At 47.7% G+C, this 18,192-nt stretch overlaps 1 protein-coding gene across 4 annotated transcripts in view; it reads right to left on the reverse strand.

The window, feature by feature from the left end:
• The window catches only part of ETS1 (ETS proto-oncogene 1, transcription factor), a 62,567-nt gene that overhangs the window by 39,419 nt on the left and 4,956 nt on the right, over positions 1-18,192 (reverse strand). For 2 of the 4 annotated variants that reach the window (XM_065040353.1, XM_065040352.1), the window contains exons 2-3: positions 17,105-17,187; positions 15,237-15,381 (exon numbers count right to left, since the gene is read on the reverse strand). The exons of 1 other annotated variant lie outside the window; for it this stretch is intronic. In XM_065040353.1, coding sequence (XP_064896425.1) covers positions 15,237-15,381; positions 17,105-17,176 — 217 coding nt within the window. In that variant the 5' untranslated portion in view covers positions 17,177-17,187. Of the gene's footprint in view, positions 1-15,236; positions 15,382-17,104; positions 17,188-17,450; positions 17,538-18,192 lie in introns of all 4 variants that reach the window. One more of the 4 variants, XM_065040354.1, reaches the window with a different exon arrangement.

The following is an 18,192-nucleotide window of genomic DNA, read 5'->3' on the forward strand; positions in this document are numbered from 1 at the left end:
GCAGCTACGTCCAGCCAAAAGTTCATCTTTCAGGCATCTCACTCATTGACAAGTGCTCGCATTTCCAATTTTACAGGCAATAGCCTTTCTGATTTGCTTGCAAGTTCAGCTAGGAGCAACCTATTCCTGCAGCAGAGGAGCAGGGGCAGTGATTCACTGTGTGACCAATATCTGAGCTCCTTCCAGTGGGCTTTGGAGAAACTGAGCTGTGCTCAGGCAAGGCACAAGGTTTGAAACCTCAGGTGGTGGGTCCTTGGTTTGAATTCTGCCATAGAAACAAACCTGGGAATCCGAAAGTGAAAAGAGAAGGGCTGTAGGGATATAACTTGGTCCCCGTTGCCTCTCTCTGTAAGGGATAATGTGCTTGCACCTGCCTTTCGTTTTGCATTTCTTTCCCCTCTTCCCCATACAGGATGGACAGCAATGATTGAAGGAAGAAACTAGAGAGAGGAGATTTAGCAGAATGTTTCCAGTTGAAAATCGAAAGAGGATTCAGGAGAAACAGCTGCCTTTCTGTACGGTCCCTTCCAGAGCAAGCTTGGGAGGAGAAACTCGATGCGATTACCGCAGCCTGACAATCCTTTCCCTTCCTACACTTTGCTGTGGCTGCGATCCTGGGGCGAGTGTGGGAGAGTGTGTGCAGGGACCGGTTTGCACAGCTGGCTGTGAGCTCTTGGCCACGGCGATGAAGCTGTCAGAAAGCACCTGGGGTCCCAACCGGATTGAAATGACCTGAGTGTTCCCCTCCCCAATCTGCAGCGCTCAATAATCCACCCTGCTCCAAGCAAACCACAATCCCCAGCCCAAGTCAGGCACAAAGCTGACAGGGATGGGCTGTCAACACCACACAGGAGAAAGCTCTCCTGGGCACAGGTGGTCCTGGATGGAGCTGCCGGTGGGATTAAAAAGTGGCACGAGAGGATGCAGAAGGGTCTGTGCTTTAGCCTTGCTCCCATGGGCAATGCATTTGGCTCAGCCTCTCCTGCGAGTGTTACGGTTTTAAGGACTGGCCAAACTCCAGAGCACCTGTAATGGGGCTCCTTCTCTTCTGGACCAGCCCAAAGGCTCTAATAAAAATCTTTCTCACAGCTTGTGTGGTTTTTATTAGGAAAGATACACACGCTCTTGGCATCCAGCTCAGCCCCGATCCTGCAAAGCTGGTGACACTGAGCCGCAGGTTGGTGCGGCACAGCTGCGGCAAACCTTTGAGTTCCTCCACTCCATGCCCTGCTTCATTTTGCTCATGCGATGTACAGCGGCCCCGACGTGCAGGGAAACTAGAAGTGCTTTCAAAAGCAGCACTGGGGTGGGAAAACCCCAATGAGGGGGAAAAGAACAGGGAAGAAGTAGAGATTTCCTCCCCGGGCAGCTGCATCTCTCCTTCAAACTCGACTCCATCCTAGCGGCTGCCTTAATTTGTGTTCACTTCAGAGCCTGCAACATGAAAGCCCTGGCTCAGAGCTCCAGCTGAGCCGCTCAATGGCTCAGTGTTCGCAGACGACATGGAAGGAATCCATTGATTAGTTGCTTCAGCTGGGATGTGACCATTTGGAGTCCAAGACCTGCCAAACATGACTTCGCCCCAGCAACTGGTTCCTATTTGATGCTTATATGCTTTAGAAAAATCTTTTCCACATCCAAGTCTCACTCTCCTTTTCCATTCTGTCGTTATTCAATGTTAATACCTATTCAGGCTCTCTCCTGTTTAGGGAGGGATGCTGAATTGCGGAGAACAGCCCTCCTGCCATTAATACAGCCAAAAGATTTTGCCGCTGATGGGCGATAGCCATCTGCCCTCTCTCCACAATGCAGCCCGACTGTTTTTCAACAGTTTGGAACAAAGAAAGGACAGGCAGTAATACCACATTGTTCCCAGTGACGCTGCCTAACCATGGTTTAAAGAAGAATAACAATTATTCATTTAGCATCGGGGAAAGGTTATGACAAGACCAAGGCCTTTGCCATCATTTATGTTACGGAACTGGGACAGCTTCTGTCCCTCGGATTTACCCATTCTCAGGATTAGGTGTTACCAGTAGTCTGGAAAAGGAGCTTTTCCTTGCACCGCTGCTACCAAAGCGCAGCCACCTCTGGAGTGAAATGCAATGGCTACGTAATAACACGGAGCAACACCACCCAACTGTTAGGGACAGGAAATGAAGAACACTATATCCAATTAAAACTGCAGGGGGATATTTATGGCAGAACATAATTAGCCAAATTGGAGCCTTCCCCAAAACTGCCATGGGATTTTTAATGACCACGAGTGGTCAGGGCTTTGGTTTGATGTTTTGTCGAGTAAACAATACCCAGAGGGCATGAGACAAAAATCAGGAGCAAAGGGGAAGGGAAAAGAAAAAGGAAAAAAAAAGTGTTGTGCAATTCCAGGGAGAAATGGAGACATGAAAGGATTTATCGTAAGGAGAACATTGTTGGAAAGAGCAGCAGCCACCGCTCTAAGAAAGGAAAGAGCAGGGAGGTGGCTCTGGGTGTGGAGGTGGCCGCTGCAATGAGAGGAAAGAGCAAGCAGCTGCCCTGACCCTTCCCCAGGGAGATACCTTTCCTGGAATTTAAAATGATACAAGAAATCCTTTCAAGTGCTGTAATAGCTGGGAAGGATTGGAGCAAGTTGTTTTATGCTGGTAAAAGGGGGCTGGATTAGTCCTGGTGGCTACAGCCTCCCCTTTTTGGCTAAGCGGTGGGCGTGGAAAAAGAGCTGGCTAGTCAGCACCAATGGCGTGTGCCCCCCGGGCTGTTCCTGGGGAATGCAGGACATCCTCAGATCCAAAATTTGTGGCCAGGAGGTGATGACCGTCATGAAAGTGTCAACTCCTCCATGACCCAGATGGCTGCGGGGTCCCCCCGCTGCTGGAGTCACGGAAAGTCCCCATCCTCCGTATTAAAAGCGAGTTTCTGTTCATGCTGCGGAGATCCAGAGTTCAGACCCATCTTAGCCCCGAGACATCGCTGCCACAATACCAGCCTCTGATTGCCCTCCAGGCACCAGCAGAGGAAGCCGCCTCCGAGCCTCCCTGACTCCTGCTCTCATTAACTTCCCAGCAGACAGGGCTCACAAAAGCAGCTTTGTGGCCAGCATCAGGACCCCGGCGCACACACATCTCTGCAGAGCTGCGAGGGAGCAACAGCTCCAGCCGCACGCCACGGGTACCTCCATCAACAGCCTCGCAAGCTGCTTGAGCATCTTCAAGTGCCTTCTGCTATTGGTTTCCCAGAGGTCCCATGCTGATTCGTAACTTGATTAGCTAATCTGGGCTCAAGCGATGTAATTGTGCCTTGAATTTCGTTGGCAGGGGGTGCTGTCACTCACTCGTTACCCTGCTGGAAGAACTAGCTGGGTGGAAAATGCTCGTAAGCTGTTCTGCAGCACTGTTTGCTCTGAGCACATTGTCCCTCTCCTTCTCAAGTTCTTGGTAAACATACCATGGGGATTTTTTTCTCTTAAATTCTAGATATTTGCAATTACTCCAAGCATGCACAGGTGATACACGTTGAACCTCACCTGTAGGACCTCTCATCTTTGGGCAGATCCCTTGGGCAGCCTCCTTCATAGCAGAAGCAAATACAGCCAGCTCGGATTTAAGCAACACATCTCTGCTCGCAACTTCACCCTTGGCATTCACTGGTCTCTGGTGACAGAGTTTATTGAACCGATTTCTGATGCTCCTTGAGATCCCCTTAGCAAATGGGATTGTTACTAATGAAGCATATCTTCTGGACAGCTAAACTATTCACTAAAACTATCTGTTCTTTCAAAAAAACCCACCATCAGCAAAAAAAAAGACCCACAGCTTCAAGAAAGAACAAGCACCAATCTCTAGTATACAAATCCACAACCCAACGATCGCGAGATGATGATGCAACCAGCCAGTTGATGGAGATAATTCGGCAACAGTCACAACTACCCCACGTACACCATGACCAGAGCAAGGGAATTGCAAGATGAGACCCCCACTAGTAGCAATTAAAACCCAAAAAGCTGCCTGGTCCAGATAGTGCTGATGAAGACACCCCGTATTCCTCCTGGGATGAAGGATTCACTCGCGTCTGTGTTTCAAAGAGGAAAATCCCTGGAAACCTCCTCGCTCGCAATTGTCTCGGCTTGGCAACCTGGCCCTGTAGTGAATAAGCAGCGGGGAAATATCCCGCTCTACACGTGTTTGGGTTTCTCGGGGTGGTTTTCTTGGACGGTGCTCCTGGCTCAGCAACAATACCCGTCTTGTTCGGCCCTTCGCTCTGGAGCGGGCTTGAATAGATCTGTCTAAAATTATAAACCCGGGCAGCCCCTGGGCTCTGAGAGATCACAGGCCACATGCTGGGGCTGAACAAAGCCTCTGCTATTTCCCAACAATTAGCCCAGCTAAAAGGACATCTATCTCCTTCCATTAGAGCCACCACGTGCCTCCCAGTCGGTCCATTGTAAAGCTAATTAAATAACACGCCTCTCTCCCCATGAGGGTCTCCTGATTAGGTCACCTCGGTCCTAAATCCTTGCTGGTGTCAATGGGGAAGAGACAGCTGGTTGTCTGGACTCCAGTGGAAGGGTGGTCACCCATGGACAGCTATCATCAGCGTCACCACTTATTTCGGGTTTTTTAATTACCTTCGGAAAGCTGTCGAATGGAGGTTTTGGGGGGTTCAGCACACAAACTGCTTTGTTTCGCTATGCACTGCCCTGCTGCCTGCAGCAAAAGCTGTGAAAACAGTGGATTTATTTACGATTTTTTTGGTGTGCTTTGCTGGTGGTTGGAGGAAAAAAGCGGACGTAAATATTTTTTTCTATATGTGTTCTGTGTTGATACAAACCGGTTTGGGTTTGTTTGTTTGCTTTTTTTCACACACTCCTCATTGGGCTAAAACAGCAAAAAGAGAATAAACAAGAAAACTGGTGTGTCATTCAACCTGAGCTGAAACTTTCTATTTTCACACTCTGACAATGGGAATAAATTTCAAAACAGAAAACAAAACAAGTCAATTAGAAGCAATGTGTTAAGAAACTCCCTTTTTGTCCTGTTAGTTTGTCTCTTTGAGGAGGCTTCTGTGCTTCAGGGGCCACCACAACCCGTCATCTGTCCCTCGAGAGGGTCAACTCGGCTCTTCTGCAACGCCCAACCTGCATCTGCTTGAGCCAAACGCCACGAGCGGCTTTTCCCTCCATCGACCCATCCCAGTTCTTTGGGCTGAGCTACCTTTGCACCACCACGAAGCTGCTAAACCGCTCCAGATGTTCAACACCTTTTCTCACACACTCTCAAGACCCGGAAGAAATACAGTTTCCTTCTGCCAAGCCTACAGTCAGCAATAGTTGTGAGTATCCCCTTTAAATCATTATTTTCCACCCTTGTCTATTTAAATCATGATTTTCACACTGAGAGAGTGTGGCTGGAAAGCTGAGAAGGTGGGTCAAGAGACTAATGAGCTGATTTCCTCTGGACCTTCAGCTTCGGGCTTGAAACAGCTGGACCTGCTGCTATAGATGGAGATCCAGCCACCTAAGGAAAGCAGAATAGCCCCCATTCCTTCAGCTCTTGTGGTGGGGAAACAGCGGGAGAAAGGACACGGAGGAGGAGACAGAGCTGGGTTTCACTCTGATGGGAAGATGGAGATGCTGACATGAAGCTTTCTTGTTTTCCACACCCCCAAGCTGCTCACAACCATTCTGGGGAGCAGCTGGTCTTGGAGCCTGGCTGGGAAAAAGCTTTGGAAATGCAGCAGGGCTTGCCAGTAAATATATTAATTAGTATGTGTTTATGCGTGGCCACAGGGTTTTACTGCAAAAGCACAAGGACCAACTCACTGCCCGTTGCCATCGAAATCATACGAAGCCTATGCTCAGGCAATGCAAATGTTTTACATCAAATAAACAAATTTTACAGGGACATATTAACAGTAAATCAGTATGAAAAGATGCTAGGTGACTCGTTTGAAGGCCTACAAGGGGTTGGAACAAAATATAAGCCCAAATCGTAGTTTTAGTGTAATCTAGGAACAAGCTGCTCAGCCCTCCATCTGCTTCCAAACCCCAACAGCCGTCTGACTGCTTCATTCATCGCTAACCTACAAAAAAAAGGGCAAAAGCCAAGAAAAAGATGTTTTGTAACGACTGCCTGCCTCCCCTCGCCCAGCTAGTGCCCTGGGTCCCAAAGCTATGGGAATGGCTCCACAAGCCACTTGATTAATAAGAGCCCAGGGGGGAAAAAACCGTTTATATAACCTCGTCTTCTCTAAACTTCCTAAGTGCTTTAGAAAGTGGCTGCCCTGGAAACCCAAACTGGAAACGAAAAATATTATCTCTTCCATTTATAAACATCTCTGGCGCTAATGAAGTGAGGAGCGGCAGCGACGGGGAGGGGAGCGTCGAGATGCACTTGGCAGGCGTGGGAGAGCCCTGATAAAACCATCTCATTTCAGGTGGGTGCGGAGGAAAAAAGTCCTCCCACCGTGGTCCAGTGCCACTGTTGGCTTCTGCTACAACACTGCGAGGTCCCTGGGGGGGGATTTTGGAAGATGGATGGTTATGGAAGTATCTGCTATGCCAAACATAGACTGACAACCTTGCTGAACGCAGAGGGAAGGAAGACAGGGTAACATGCAAAAGCAGATGGATGAAACCTTAAAAATAAGTTATCTTGACTTGAAGATGTAGCTTGGATGAAGCATCACGTCCAAGTGAGTGTTGGTATTCATTGCGCACGCATATTTAGTGGCACAAACTGCACAGAACGAGCTCCTTGTGCGTGTCAACAAAGCACGTCTGTTTACACTAATCTGGTCTAAATAAACACACGCCTGATCCAGATGAAGCTTCTGGGTTCAAACACCCCCTGCCTTGCAGCCCCTCAGACGTGTATCTCACACAGAGAGCCAGGAGAAGCATTCTGCAGAACAATCCAACCTAATTCTTCACTTTCTTTCCATGTTGGCATTTCCCACGGAGATTTGTTTTTGCGTCAACAGCAGAAAACGCTGAGTTTTGGCCGGAAGTGTTTGGATTTAGTTTTGACAAAATATTGATGATTTCTGCAGAGCAATCTGTCACTTTTGGCAGCGAGGAAAAGTCAAAAAGCTGTATTTCATCTAGATAGGGGACTGAGCTGACACCCAGCCTGGAAGTCAGCACAAGTGGAAGGCAAAACATGCTACTGGGTTGCCTCGTTATCCTGTCATTTTGATTACTGTAACGCAAGGGAAACCACTATTACTTTCATGTAGTAGCTGTTTGCCTGGATAGAAACACAACCGAAGCTGCCAGACAAAGGAAGCATCTGGTCTCCTGGGTTCAGGCAGTAACTGGATGCAAAACAAGGGAAGAAAGAGGTCTGATCATCTCTGGAGACAATTCGCAGATACCCCAAGGTGGTCCAGGGCGGGACTGAGATGCCAGCTTTATTTCCATCACTACCTTCCAGAATTATTCATGCCTCTTGAGCCTGAAAAACTGGGTTGAAGTCTCCCAAGCACAGGCTCTTCTGTGAGATGTCTGGAACTGCCCAAATTAGAAATTTTCCATGAACAGGCTCCCCTGGGGCATCTCCTCCTTTTTTTTTATTCCTATTCTACCTCAATGCTGACATCAGTCTGCCCCAAAACTTAGGATGTGGAGAGTGAATCACACAAACCGGGGAAGAAAGGCATTTCTGCCTCCTGAGCAGCAGTTTTTGATGAGTTAGGGAGAAGCAGTTTGGGCCGGCTCTTCTTAGAAATCAAATCCCTGCTTTGGTGGAGCAGCTTCTTTGGCTCCATCCTATTTGCTCCATGGGAAGTGCAAATATCTGAGCGTGTTTTTGCCGCCCCGTGCGGCATATGCCATGTCAGCAGCCTTGTTTCCCTTTCCAGGAAGGGAAGCCCTGTCATGAACTTTATTATATTGCTTTTTGGTGTGCGTGCCCACCCTCTCCGCCGCTAAAATCTATGGCAGCGTTCCCACTGAGCCGGTTGAAGCCAACCCTGTTTTCCTGTAGGCTAGACCCTGGTTTTCAATCCTAACCTGCCCTTGCAGCATTGTGGGGGGAGAAAAAAGCACCAAAAGATCTGCAGAGAGAGAAAAACCCAATTTCAGCTCTTGTGAAACAGCCAACAATTGACCTGCTGCAAAACTCTTTTACAAAGCCTGTTGATACAAAACCACACAGGGGAAGGGCCATCCGGTGGGCTGTGTAAACTTCAGCACGTGTTCAGCAGCTTCAAGGGCTCGGTGTCATTTAAGATGCCTATTCTATTTATTTTGTACAATATCAAACACTTGTACAGTACCGTTCGTTCTCCGGGGACTTCCAGCCACTCGCCTGACCTCGATGAATTAAGCATTGCAATAAAATGTGCAAAGAATTAATAATCTGCATCTCCAACGTGAGAAACTGCTGTGCAGTGGCTCACAGGCAGCATTTTGAAAGGTTTAGGCAGCTCACTCCAATGGTAATCGGTGGGGTTTAGATGCCTAAGGACTTTCGGTCAAATGATGTAGCCAAGGTCTTCCAAATCCCAGCTGTAAAACCCCATAATCCCAGCCAGATCTCCTAAATCCGCTGTTCCTATCCCTGAGAACCCTTTCTCCATAAAAAGACCACGGATGCTGAGGAAGAACAACCAGGGTCTAGAGCTTGGATGAATTAAACCACCCCTGGGAAAAAGGATGTTGTGTTATATAGACCAAGCACTACATGGTCCTTTCAGTCAAACAATTGATTTTTGCAAAGCAGGAATGGAGAGATGGTAAGAGAGCAGAGTGAGAGCACAGATCTGTATCTCCCATCAGTGCAATCCTCCTGGAGGTGTCTGTGTTAGAAGTAACAATTAAAAAAACGCAGAAGAAACAGACCATCCTAATACAACTTGCCCCCCTCCCCAAATGTCTGACAGCACTGGTTTTGCAGACCGAAGTGATGCAAATAGCTCAGATAAGGTTCAGATAAAGTATCTGAGCTCTCAAGGGCTTATCTGAGCTGAACACCGACTCCAAAAATACTGAAATTTGCCCTGTGGGACTATCTCCAGAGAGCTCGATTTCCATCTGAAGCCTCGACCTCCAGCGGCTGCAGTAACAGCTCCTGTTCAAATGCATTCTTGAGATAGCGGCGTGGGACGGGCAGGTCTGCAGCTCCGCTGGCCTGCGCTATCTGGGGATGTTGCAAGAGCCAGGCTGATGGCTCAAGGAACCGGTGACGGCACCTTTCACCGCTGGCACTTACAAGGTAACAGATGAGGTAAAACTGTCAATGGGAAGATCACTTTCCCTTGGTGACAAAGTGCTTTTCGAAGGCTTTTCCTTTCAGCTCTGTTCCCTCTGACCTGGCTTGCAGGAGGGCATTGGCTTAGCGTGCCGTGAGCTCCATCACAGACTGTCCATCATGCTAAAATTTGGGGTTTCCAAGGCAGCTTGGATGCAGCAAGGACCCGGGTGCAAAACCCATTTGGGCTTCTCTGCAAATCTCAACCTGACAGGACGTGAAGGGAATCAGCAATCACAGAGAGGAGCTCTGGTCAAACAGACCCAGGCTTGCAGACAATCTTTAATATTAATTTAAGGTGAAAAACATTCGTGCTTAGAGATCCAGCCTTTCTGAAACACAGCGGCCTCAAAATGTGTGAGACCTGGTGGTATGTGACTCAGACCGTGAAAGGAGCCAGGGGAATTCCTAGGCCAGGCTTAGAGAGGGTAAAAATGGTACAAGGGGCCCGTTAGGTCACTTACATCCAGACTAGAGTTATTCTTTGTACTGCAGGAGTATCACAGGTCCCCCATCTTACCCATATGGTGGGTACTCTACAAACAAAGGAGTAAAAACAGTGGGATTCTTCCCCAAAGGGTTTGCAACAGAATAATCAGTATTCTAATAATGTGTACACCTAATGAAAATCAAGCAAGGATTAAAAAAGAGCTTTCTGAAAACCATTCCCCCGATCTCACCGATTCAAGCAAAGCGAGATTTCCTCTGTGGAGGTTTGCAAGCATCAGGCAGTGTTCTAAGGCAAGAATAACTATTAAATTCTATAGGATGGCTCATAAACCAAAGGAAAATAAAAAGAAAAAAAGAGAGATTTCATTTCCTAGTAAAACATTCCCAAGGGCTGGTTCCCAAAGGGCTGCGGCAGAGTGCTGGCTCCCCTCGGGCAGCGCCGCTTCGCCCTGGCTGAAAACCAGGGATGGGGAGAACGCGTGGGCAGCTCCCGGCTGCCTCAGCCGTGTTGGCAGCACCAGGGTTAATCGCGCCGGCGCCCTGTAATGCAATGATTTCTGTTTTATTTCAGCAGGGGAAGTGTGTCCCGGCCTGATTAGCCCAATGGTTTCCTCTTTTCCCATAACCTCCAGACCCCCATGGCCTAAGTGTTTACTTTCTGAAATAAAAAATCTGCTAGTGTTTTTCTTTTTTCAGGGCATGTGTATTTTGGGAGGATTCGGGGGGAGGAAAGCGGAGAGGGGGAGTTGAATGGGATGGGAGGTTTGCATACACCTCCCTTCTCTCTCCCACCCCTCACCCCCAGCTCCTTCCCAGCTGCAACCTCTGAGCTGAGACTTCTGGCTTCAATGTGAGAGAGAGAGAGAAAGGGAGAGAGAAACGTATTAATGAGAGAGTTGCTTCAGCAGCTATAAACACAAAGAACATCTGGAGGGAGAGAGAGGTGCTTCGTGCTGCCAGGAGCTGAAGGAAACAGGCTGTTTTGGGGGTCCCAGCCCCCCTGAGCTCCCCATGTCCCCGTCTGCCTGCCCTGCACGTGGCTCTGCTGGCATCACCCCGCCAGCCCTGTCCTTCCAGAGAGAAAATACGCCAAGACCATCCCAAAATATTTTCCTCAAGGCATTAGAGAAGCCCGAGAGAACTTGTTGCATAGTCCCTTTCCTCCTTAACTCTACACCAAGTTATTCCCTGCCCATGGAACACCAAAGCTGCTCTTTTTTGCAATGGTTCTCATGTACTTTGCTAACTTGAGTTTTGCATCTTGCTGAGCTTCCATCGCCCTGTTACACTTGAGGGCCTCAGCGAATCTGCGGGCGTCACCCAAAAACCAAGCAACAACCTTCCAGCTTTCACCCAGGGCACCAACAGCCTGCTGAGAGCCCAATTCCTCGCTGAACGGCTGCTGGTCCCCAGCTGACACCGGCTTGCAGCTCAAGTGGGAAAAGAGCTCTGCACTCCTTCTCTGGTGATGGCCCAACGCGCAGGGAGCTCCCTTGGGTTTTGCCTTTGAGAGGCGAGACGGGGATATTTCCAGAGTTAGGCAGGAAAAAAATGGAAAAGTGAAAGCCTGGATTTTTGTCATTCTCTTGCTTCAGTGCAAATAAACCTCACTGAGTGCTGAGTCGCAGCAGGTCACAGCGGGGATGCAGAGGGAGCATCAGAAGCGTCACCTGCGCCTTTTCCTTACCTGCAAAACAACCACGACCCTCACAAATCAGAGTGAATCCAGATAGAGCCAACAGAACACCCGAAGACTGCCACGAAGGAAAAAGGTCAAAACAAACCCCATTCCAACCAGGCTATAAACACCACCTCGCCAGCCAGAGAATGACACTAGAGCCCAGCAGAAAGGGTTCATTCACCCCCCGAATGGCCGGGGAGAGCTGCAAATCTGGGGGGAACAGCAGCAGCAAGTCGGGCAGAGGCAGGATTTTGTGCACAGCTTTTGCTGAGCATTGAAATAAATCCACAGCCATCGCTTTGGCTCTTGTTCATCCCACCCTGTGATGGTTCACCCTTTTTTTTCTCCCCCTTCACCTTCCTCCATGTCCTCCCTTGCCCATCGCTCATTTTTGGAGGAGGGAAAGGACCGAGTGGCCGGGCAAGGAGAGCAGCCTGAGCAGTCCCGCGAGGTCTGGCAGCCACAAGCAGATGTGTGTGCCCTGCGCAAAGACACCCATTCATCTCTGCGGAGAGCAGAGTGTGCGGGGGAGGCAGCAGCAGCGCAGGGGAGGGGGGAAGTGTTGGAGGAGGCTGAGAAAAGGAAAGAGGCCGCGGTTAAAAATAGGATAAAAGGACATAAAAAAAAAAAAAAGCTTCGCTCAGAAAATGTGCTGCAGCTGGAGAAGCCATCGGGCTGAGCCTGGTCAGCGTTCACCTTCTCCCCTTTTCTACTCCTCCCCAAGCCCCTTTCCTCTGAGCATGGGGCTGGAAGACAGCCCAAGAACTGCTCACAGAAAACGCTTTCCTCCGGGATTCTCCACGGGCGATGGGGGGGACAACGTGGGGAAAAAGGGAGAGCTGGCCAGGGATGCAGGTGGTCCCCAGGGGATCGGTCCAGGCTGCGCTGAGAGTGGGGCTTGGAGGAGGATCACAGCCAAACGTAGCAAAGGCAGAGCATCCCTGTTTTAGCTGCACCCTGCAATGTGTTGCTCCAGCTACAAGGGCTTTATTTTGTTGCCAAACCAAGAAAAACACTGCTATGGCCCAGGCTGCAGGGACCCAAAGCACTGGGGGGTTGGATGCAGGTTTGCTGCATTAGGGATATTCCAGCCTCAAAGTGAATGAACCCAAAATATTCTGGGCTGAGAGGTGGCACCAAGATAACGTGGTCAGACAGCATCAGGGAAAGGCTGGGTTCTGCCCCATGGGTGCTGGGGATGAGCCTAAGGTGACGCCTTTTATTTGTGACAGGGTCTGGGTGCAAGAAACCTGATCGAAATCAGCAGGACTGCTTTAGGAAAGCAGAGCCAGACCTGCAGCTCTCATTTCTCCTCTCATTTAATTTCCTGCCTTGCAAATCCCAGAGCCAATCCCAATTTCTCTGTGAAAGCAGGATCACTCCCCCAAAACACTCCTGAGAGCATCTTCAGTCCAAAAGTGCTCATTCAGTGGTAGAAACTTCTTCACAAGAACTTCATCATCCCTCGCCTTACACTAACAACAGTGTTATCTCCCCTATCGCAAAGGAAAACAAACCACTTTGGAGTGGAAGGGGTTGTTAAAGTGGCCTTGGCCCAAAAAGGCAGCGCGGTCAGGACTGAGTCCGTGCTAAAATGATAATACCAGTACCAAATCTTTTCCTCCGCTCCAGTTTTGTGCCTAAGCTTGTCTCAGCCAAAAAGTATTACAAGGAGGTAATATTAGGATATTATTACCTTAGGAATTAGATACACGGAGCTAAATGTGGCTTTCAGCATCCAACATATGCGCTGCACATTGTGGGAGCAAGCTAACAAGTAAAACTGGCTCTACACCATGTCCAAATTTTTGCTTTTTAAACAGAAAAGCACCAGCCCTTCTTGTCTTTATCAACACCCTAAATCCACATCAGGCTTTGCTTTATCCATGTTGCTGAATAATCTTATCATACTTCAAGCACAGTGCAAATAAACTCACCCACGCTTCAAAGGCAAAATATCTTCTCTAAACGCAAGCAGCTCTAAAACTTTTAGAAATGTTGTGGCTTTCTATTGCAAGAGGATATATTCACACTTGCATTTTCCTTGCTGACTTGTTTCTTTTGCCAACATCAAGACCATGAAAACCAAAATAGCCTCTAGTACACCAGAAGAATAGATGACAAATGGTTTTAGTGTGCAGCCGAAACACAAAGGAGAAATGAAAGACTGTTCCTAGGGGTATATACAAATGAGAGTTTCCTCTCGTTTAAAATTAGAAACTGCTCTAGACTGAAGAAACAACAGCATTAAAAAAAAAAAACAATAAAAAATCAGAGAAAGAGTACCTTGCATTGCAACAGGAAGAACTGAAAAGTAACTCTGGGGTGTTGCAAGAGAATGAGAGGCCTGTCCTACCCGACGCAATGCACCAAAAGTTTGATCAAAACCTGTGGAAACCTGGCTTCACTGAGGTTTGAACCAGGCTCCGGCCTCTGCAGCAAGAAATTTCACAGACCCGGCATGGGGTAATGGAGATCTGCACTGAAGATATGTTGGTCCCTGGAGAGAGCACTTTCACAGAAAAGGGGAGAGGGTAGGGGGGAAAAAACCCAAAAGCCACACAAAGCAAACTTTCCAGGCACAGATTTGCAAAATGTTTGAGTAAATCCAAATGCTGCAAGGGCAGATTTCATCAGAGCAGAGTTGACATCACACTGAGAGAGGTCACCCACAGGAGTTGAGCAAATAGCTGAAATAGGAACGGCTGGGAATTTTGCTCCAGCGCTCTGCATCCTCACAAGTGCTCACCAAAGAAGAAAAAAAGAAAAGAAATGCCTGAATATTTGCCAAGGAGAGATTTCAAACTGTACATTTTACTGCAACAGTCTCTAGCTCTGCTGAACTCTTTAGCTGCAAAAAGTCTCTAAACATCAGGGCTTTTCCCTTCCCAAGGGGCCAATGTGCATAACTAACGAGCCGGGAACAAGTCACAGAAGACCAGCACATGCCATGCAAAAGCTTACATGGGATTTAAGTGCTTCACGATAGGCTTATATGGGACTTAACTGAAACATAAACTTCATATTGGCCCTTTGCAAAGGTCACATTCATGCAACTTGAGATCTTTCGCTTATACCTGAATCCTCCACGACAGCTTTTTGCAGAAGGACTGACTGCCCGTCTGACATCTGCCAGTTGCTTCTACAAGGAGCAGCCCAAACTGTGAGCTCAGCTTGAAGATTTGCGGCTTGAACAACGCGCGGGGCAAGAATTAGTCACCGATGATTTTGTAAATGACTCTTCAAATTATGAATGTGTCAGAGGAGACAGTCGTTTAGTCCAAGCTGGCGGGTTGCTTTAGCTGTGCAGCTCATTGCAACCGTGCCCGCACATCTCCAGCTGTGGTTATCTGAAATATGTGCGTCACCCTCCCAAGCAGCAAATATACAAGAGCAAGAGACCCAAAATTACTACCACAGAGGAGTTAAAACTCCGTGGCCTTTCCAAAGCCACCAGCAAGGGCATCAATCCTGCAAACACTATGAGAAATGCTGAAGATTCAACCAGAACTTTAGTAGATCCACCTCACCAATGGCATCTTCCATAGATCTCCATGACTGTCCAGACCCCAGGGAGCAGCAACCGAGCTGCAGACCCTAAATGAAAAGGGGGTACATGCAGGATGTCAAAATGATCCCCTGAAAGAGGAGAGGGGTTCCCTGAGCTGGGGAAGAAGGTATCTTGCATCCTTCAGCATCACACTAAGGACGAGAATAGTTAAACAAAGCAGCTTTAAGGTTTTTTATCTGCTTTCTCACCCTGTGGCGGGGCTTTGTGGCTCATCTTTTCACCTGAGTGGGAGGAGGCGGGAAAGGCACCATCCCAGTTCGCATCCCCCCACCTCAAAATGGCGCCCTACCCGTGCCGTAGTGCTCCAGCCCGGTGGGCACCTCTTGCGTGGCAGGCTCATCCCAGAGCGGGCAGCAGGTCCTCGGCTGGCAGCAGGTGGCCTGAAAGCCGCAGGTCACCCAGGGATCCTCGCAGGGACCGGCGGCACCTTGTTTCTGGGAGAGGGAGAAGCGTCAGGGGAGTGGAACCCCAAAATGGCTGCCCCACACAAGGGGGCAGCACAGCTTTCCACCCCCAAATTCAGACACAAGTCTCCGAGACGGCGGGATTTGCTCAGGAGAAATTATGCCGTCCAAACTCAGCCGGCTGAGGGGTGTCGCGATCAGGCTTTAAAAGCCCTTTTTTAAACAAAAGGTGAGGGGAAAAAATGAAGGTTAGTGGGGCGCAAGATAGCGGTGAGAAGGGGGGGTCTCCTCAGGGCTGGTGTTGGGGGGACACCCACCATGAAATGGGACCCATTTCAGCCAAAATTGTTATTTTTTTGGCAGCGTGAGGCAGGAGGCCCCACGTTCCCGCCAAAAACATGAGGAGCTGAGGGGCACCCCGGCACTATGGGGGCCCCCAGCCCCGTGCTGAGGCCAATCTGCGTATTCATGCAAATATTCCTACTTAGAATGGTATTATTTGGAAATACTACGTTTATATTTATCTTCGTGTTATTTGTGTTTAGATTTGTTAGTTGCACTTATGTGTCCACAGACATACATGTGTGTGTACACATACACACGTATACACATGTAGCATACACACACTAAGTATATGCACGTCTTTATATTTATATAAACTTAAGTATTATCACATATATATTATGTAATACACTGTATTATTACATGCTTGCACATAATACATATATGCATGCATTGATTATATGTGCGATATAGGCATGTATATAGCCGCATATATGCAATACTAGTTTATCACTGTCATTATGTAATACAAATGTTTGGTTTTATTGTGTATAAAGTTCTATTTATACTTCACATAGAAAATATATGTATTATATATACAAGCTTATATAGATATATGGAACTAAATCTAGGATATAATTTTCATTTTCTTTTATACATATATATTTATGAATATGTATGTATAGTGTATATATGTGTATATAGCTTATATACATATTTTCCTTATATTCATGTGTGTATATACATACATACCGTATAAGATATATAGCACATATATATGTATATCTCTATATAAGAGGATTACAACATATACATACATACAAATAAATTACTCTTATTATTTCCCTGCAGCAAAATAGTTTTGCTTCGTTTCCAATCCGTATTTAGAGGACAAATGCACACGTGGAGCCACTTAAAAGAAAAATCTCAAGCTGTGTTAGAAATATTTCATGTGTCAGGGTGGCCTTTTCTTCCTAATTTGGTGCAAATTTTGCTTTCTAGCAGGTCTTCCATGCAGCCTGGTGTCTCAGCTCAGAGTTACAGCTTTCACCTGCCCTCGCTTAGGATCTTTGACACTGGCCAGCATTTCTTTGGGCGAAGTTCTCCAAAAACTCCAGCCCAACTGAGTGAAGCTTTTCCAAAGCCTGGCCTAAGTTTGTGCTGGTCCCACCACGTCCACCCCCAGCAGGTGAAGGTTGGGGAGTGGAGCCACTGGGACAATGGCGACTCCGACAATCCTCCTCCCAACACAAGGGCAGGAAATCCGATGCCACGATCTTATTTCCAGTCGAGGTTTGCGAGCTCAAGAGGTTCAGAAAAGCTTCGGGTAAACACACAGCGTTCGAATGTTGCTCTGAACTACATGAAGCTTTGGAATAATTTAGCCGTTGACACTCAGCCGTGTCAATGAATGGGCTGGAAAGTCACAGCAACCAAAGGGAGAGAAAAACAACCCAAACTCCTTTCTTACCATCACTCCGGGCCGAGCTAAAGGATAAGGGGCTGCGCTGCTGATGGTTGCGTCCACATAGTAACTCATCATCTCAGAGGTGCCTGTGGAAATGGAGATGGACATGAGATGCCCAGCTGCAGAAGGCATAAAAACTGACATTATCAGCTAAGCCTGTGCTTTCTCACTAGCATAGAAAGCCAGGACCAGGCTGTCATCTTAATGAGTTTAAGCTGGAAAAGTTAAGAGGAAAAATATCTGTATTAATAGCAGATATTGTGATTAGATGTGTTGTATCAACAACGCGGACATGCAGAGCCATTAGTGTAAACTGCTGAGAGCCTGACAATGGTGAATGAATTATCACCTGGAAGCTGATGGAGCTACTCTGGGGGAAGATGAGATCATATTTCCTTTGCTGTAGAACCAGTGGGAAATTGTTGCCAACTTTTTTCTTTTGAAAAAAAAAAAAAAGAAGAAAATAAAGGAAGCCAGTTTGTTGAGATCAACACCTTTCCTGTAAAAGCTTCATCAAAAACAATCTGTTTCACAAAGAAATTCGTTCATTTCAAGAGACATCTTCTATATTCCTGTGTTCATGCCCCTTTGCTAAAGCTCTCCCTTGCATTGCTGAGACTTATAGTTCTGACTATTTGGTTTTCAATCACAGAATAGCCCATTTGCATAGCCGAGGTGAAGGAGCTGCAATCCATTTTCAAATCTGGAGATGTTTCTCCCTCTCTCCTTAAACGCCCAGTAGAAAAATGCAGGGCCAACGCGCTTTCTGTGTTTTGGGGAATGTGACTTCGAGGTGCTGGGAGGAAAGAGTAAAGAGGGAGTAGCCTGGGATGGGGATGGTTACAACTCAGAGCCGAAGGGGAATGGCTATTTTAACCTCACTGATCCATGGCACAGCCTGAGAGATGCACAAGCTGCCGCTGCTTTAACCTCTCTGAGAACACAACAGCTCCAGTTCCTCTGCAAACCCCCACTTTTGATTTCTGCAGAGCTCCTGTGCCACCCGCTGCAGATGCAAACACTTGTCCAAGTCATCACGTTATCTTCAGCCTCCTCTTTCTGCTCTGCACCCAAGAATAGCTGCCAGAAGA

Source organism: Columba livia, chromosome 24 (assembly GCF_036013475.1).
Source record: "Columba livia isolate bColLiv1 breed racing homer chromosome 24, bColLiv1.pat.W.v2, whole genome shotgun sequence".
Lineage (NCBI taxonomy): Eukaryota > Metazoa > Chordata > Aves > Columbiformes > Columbidae > Columba > Columba livia.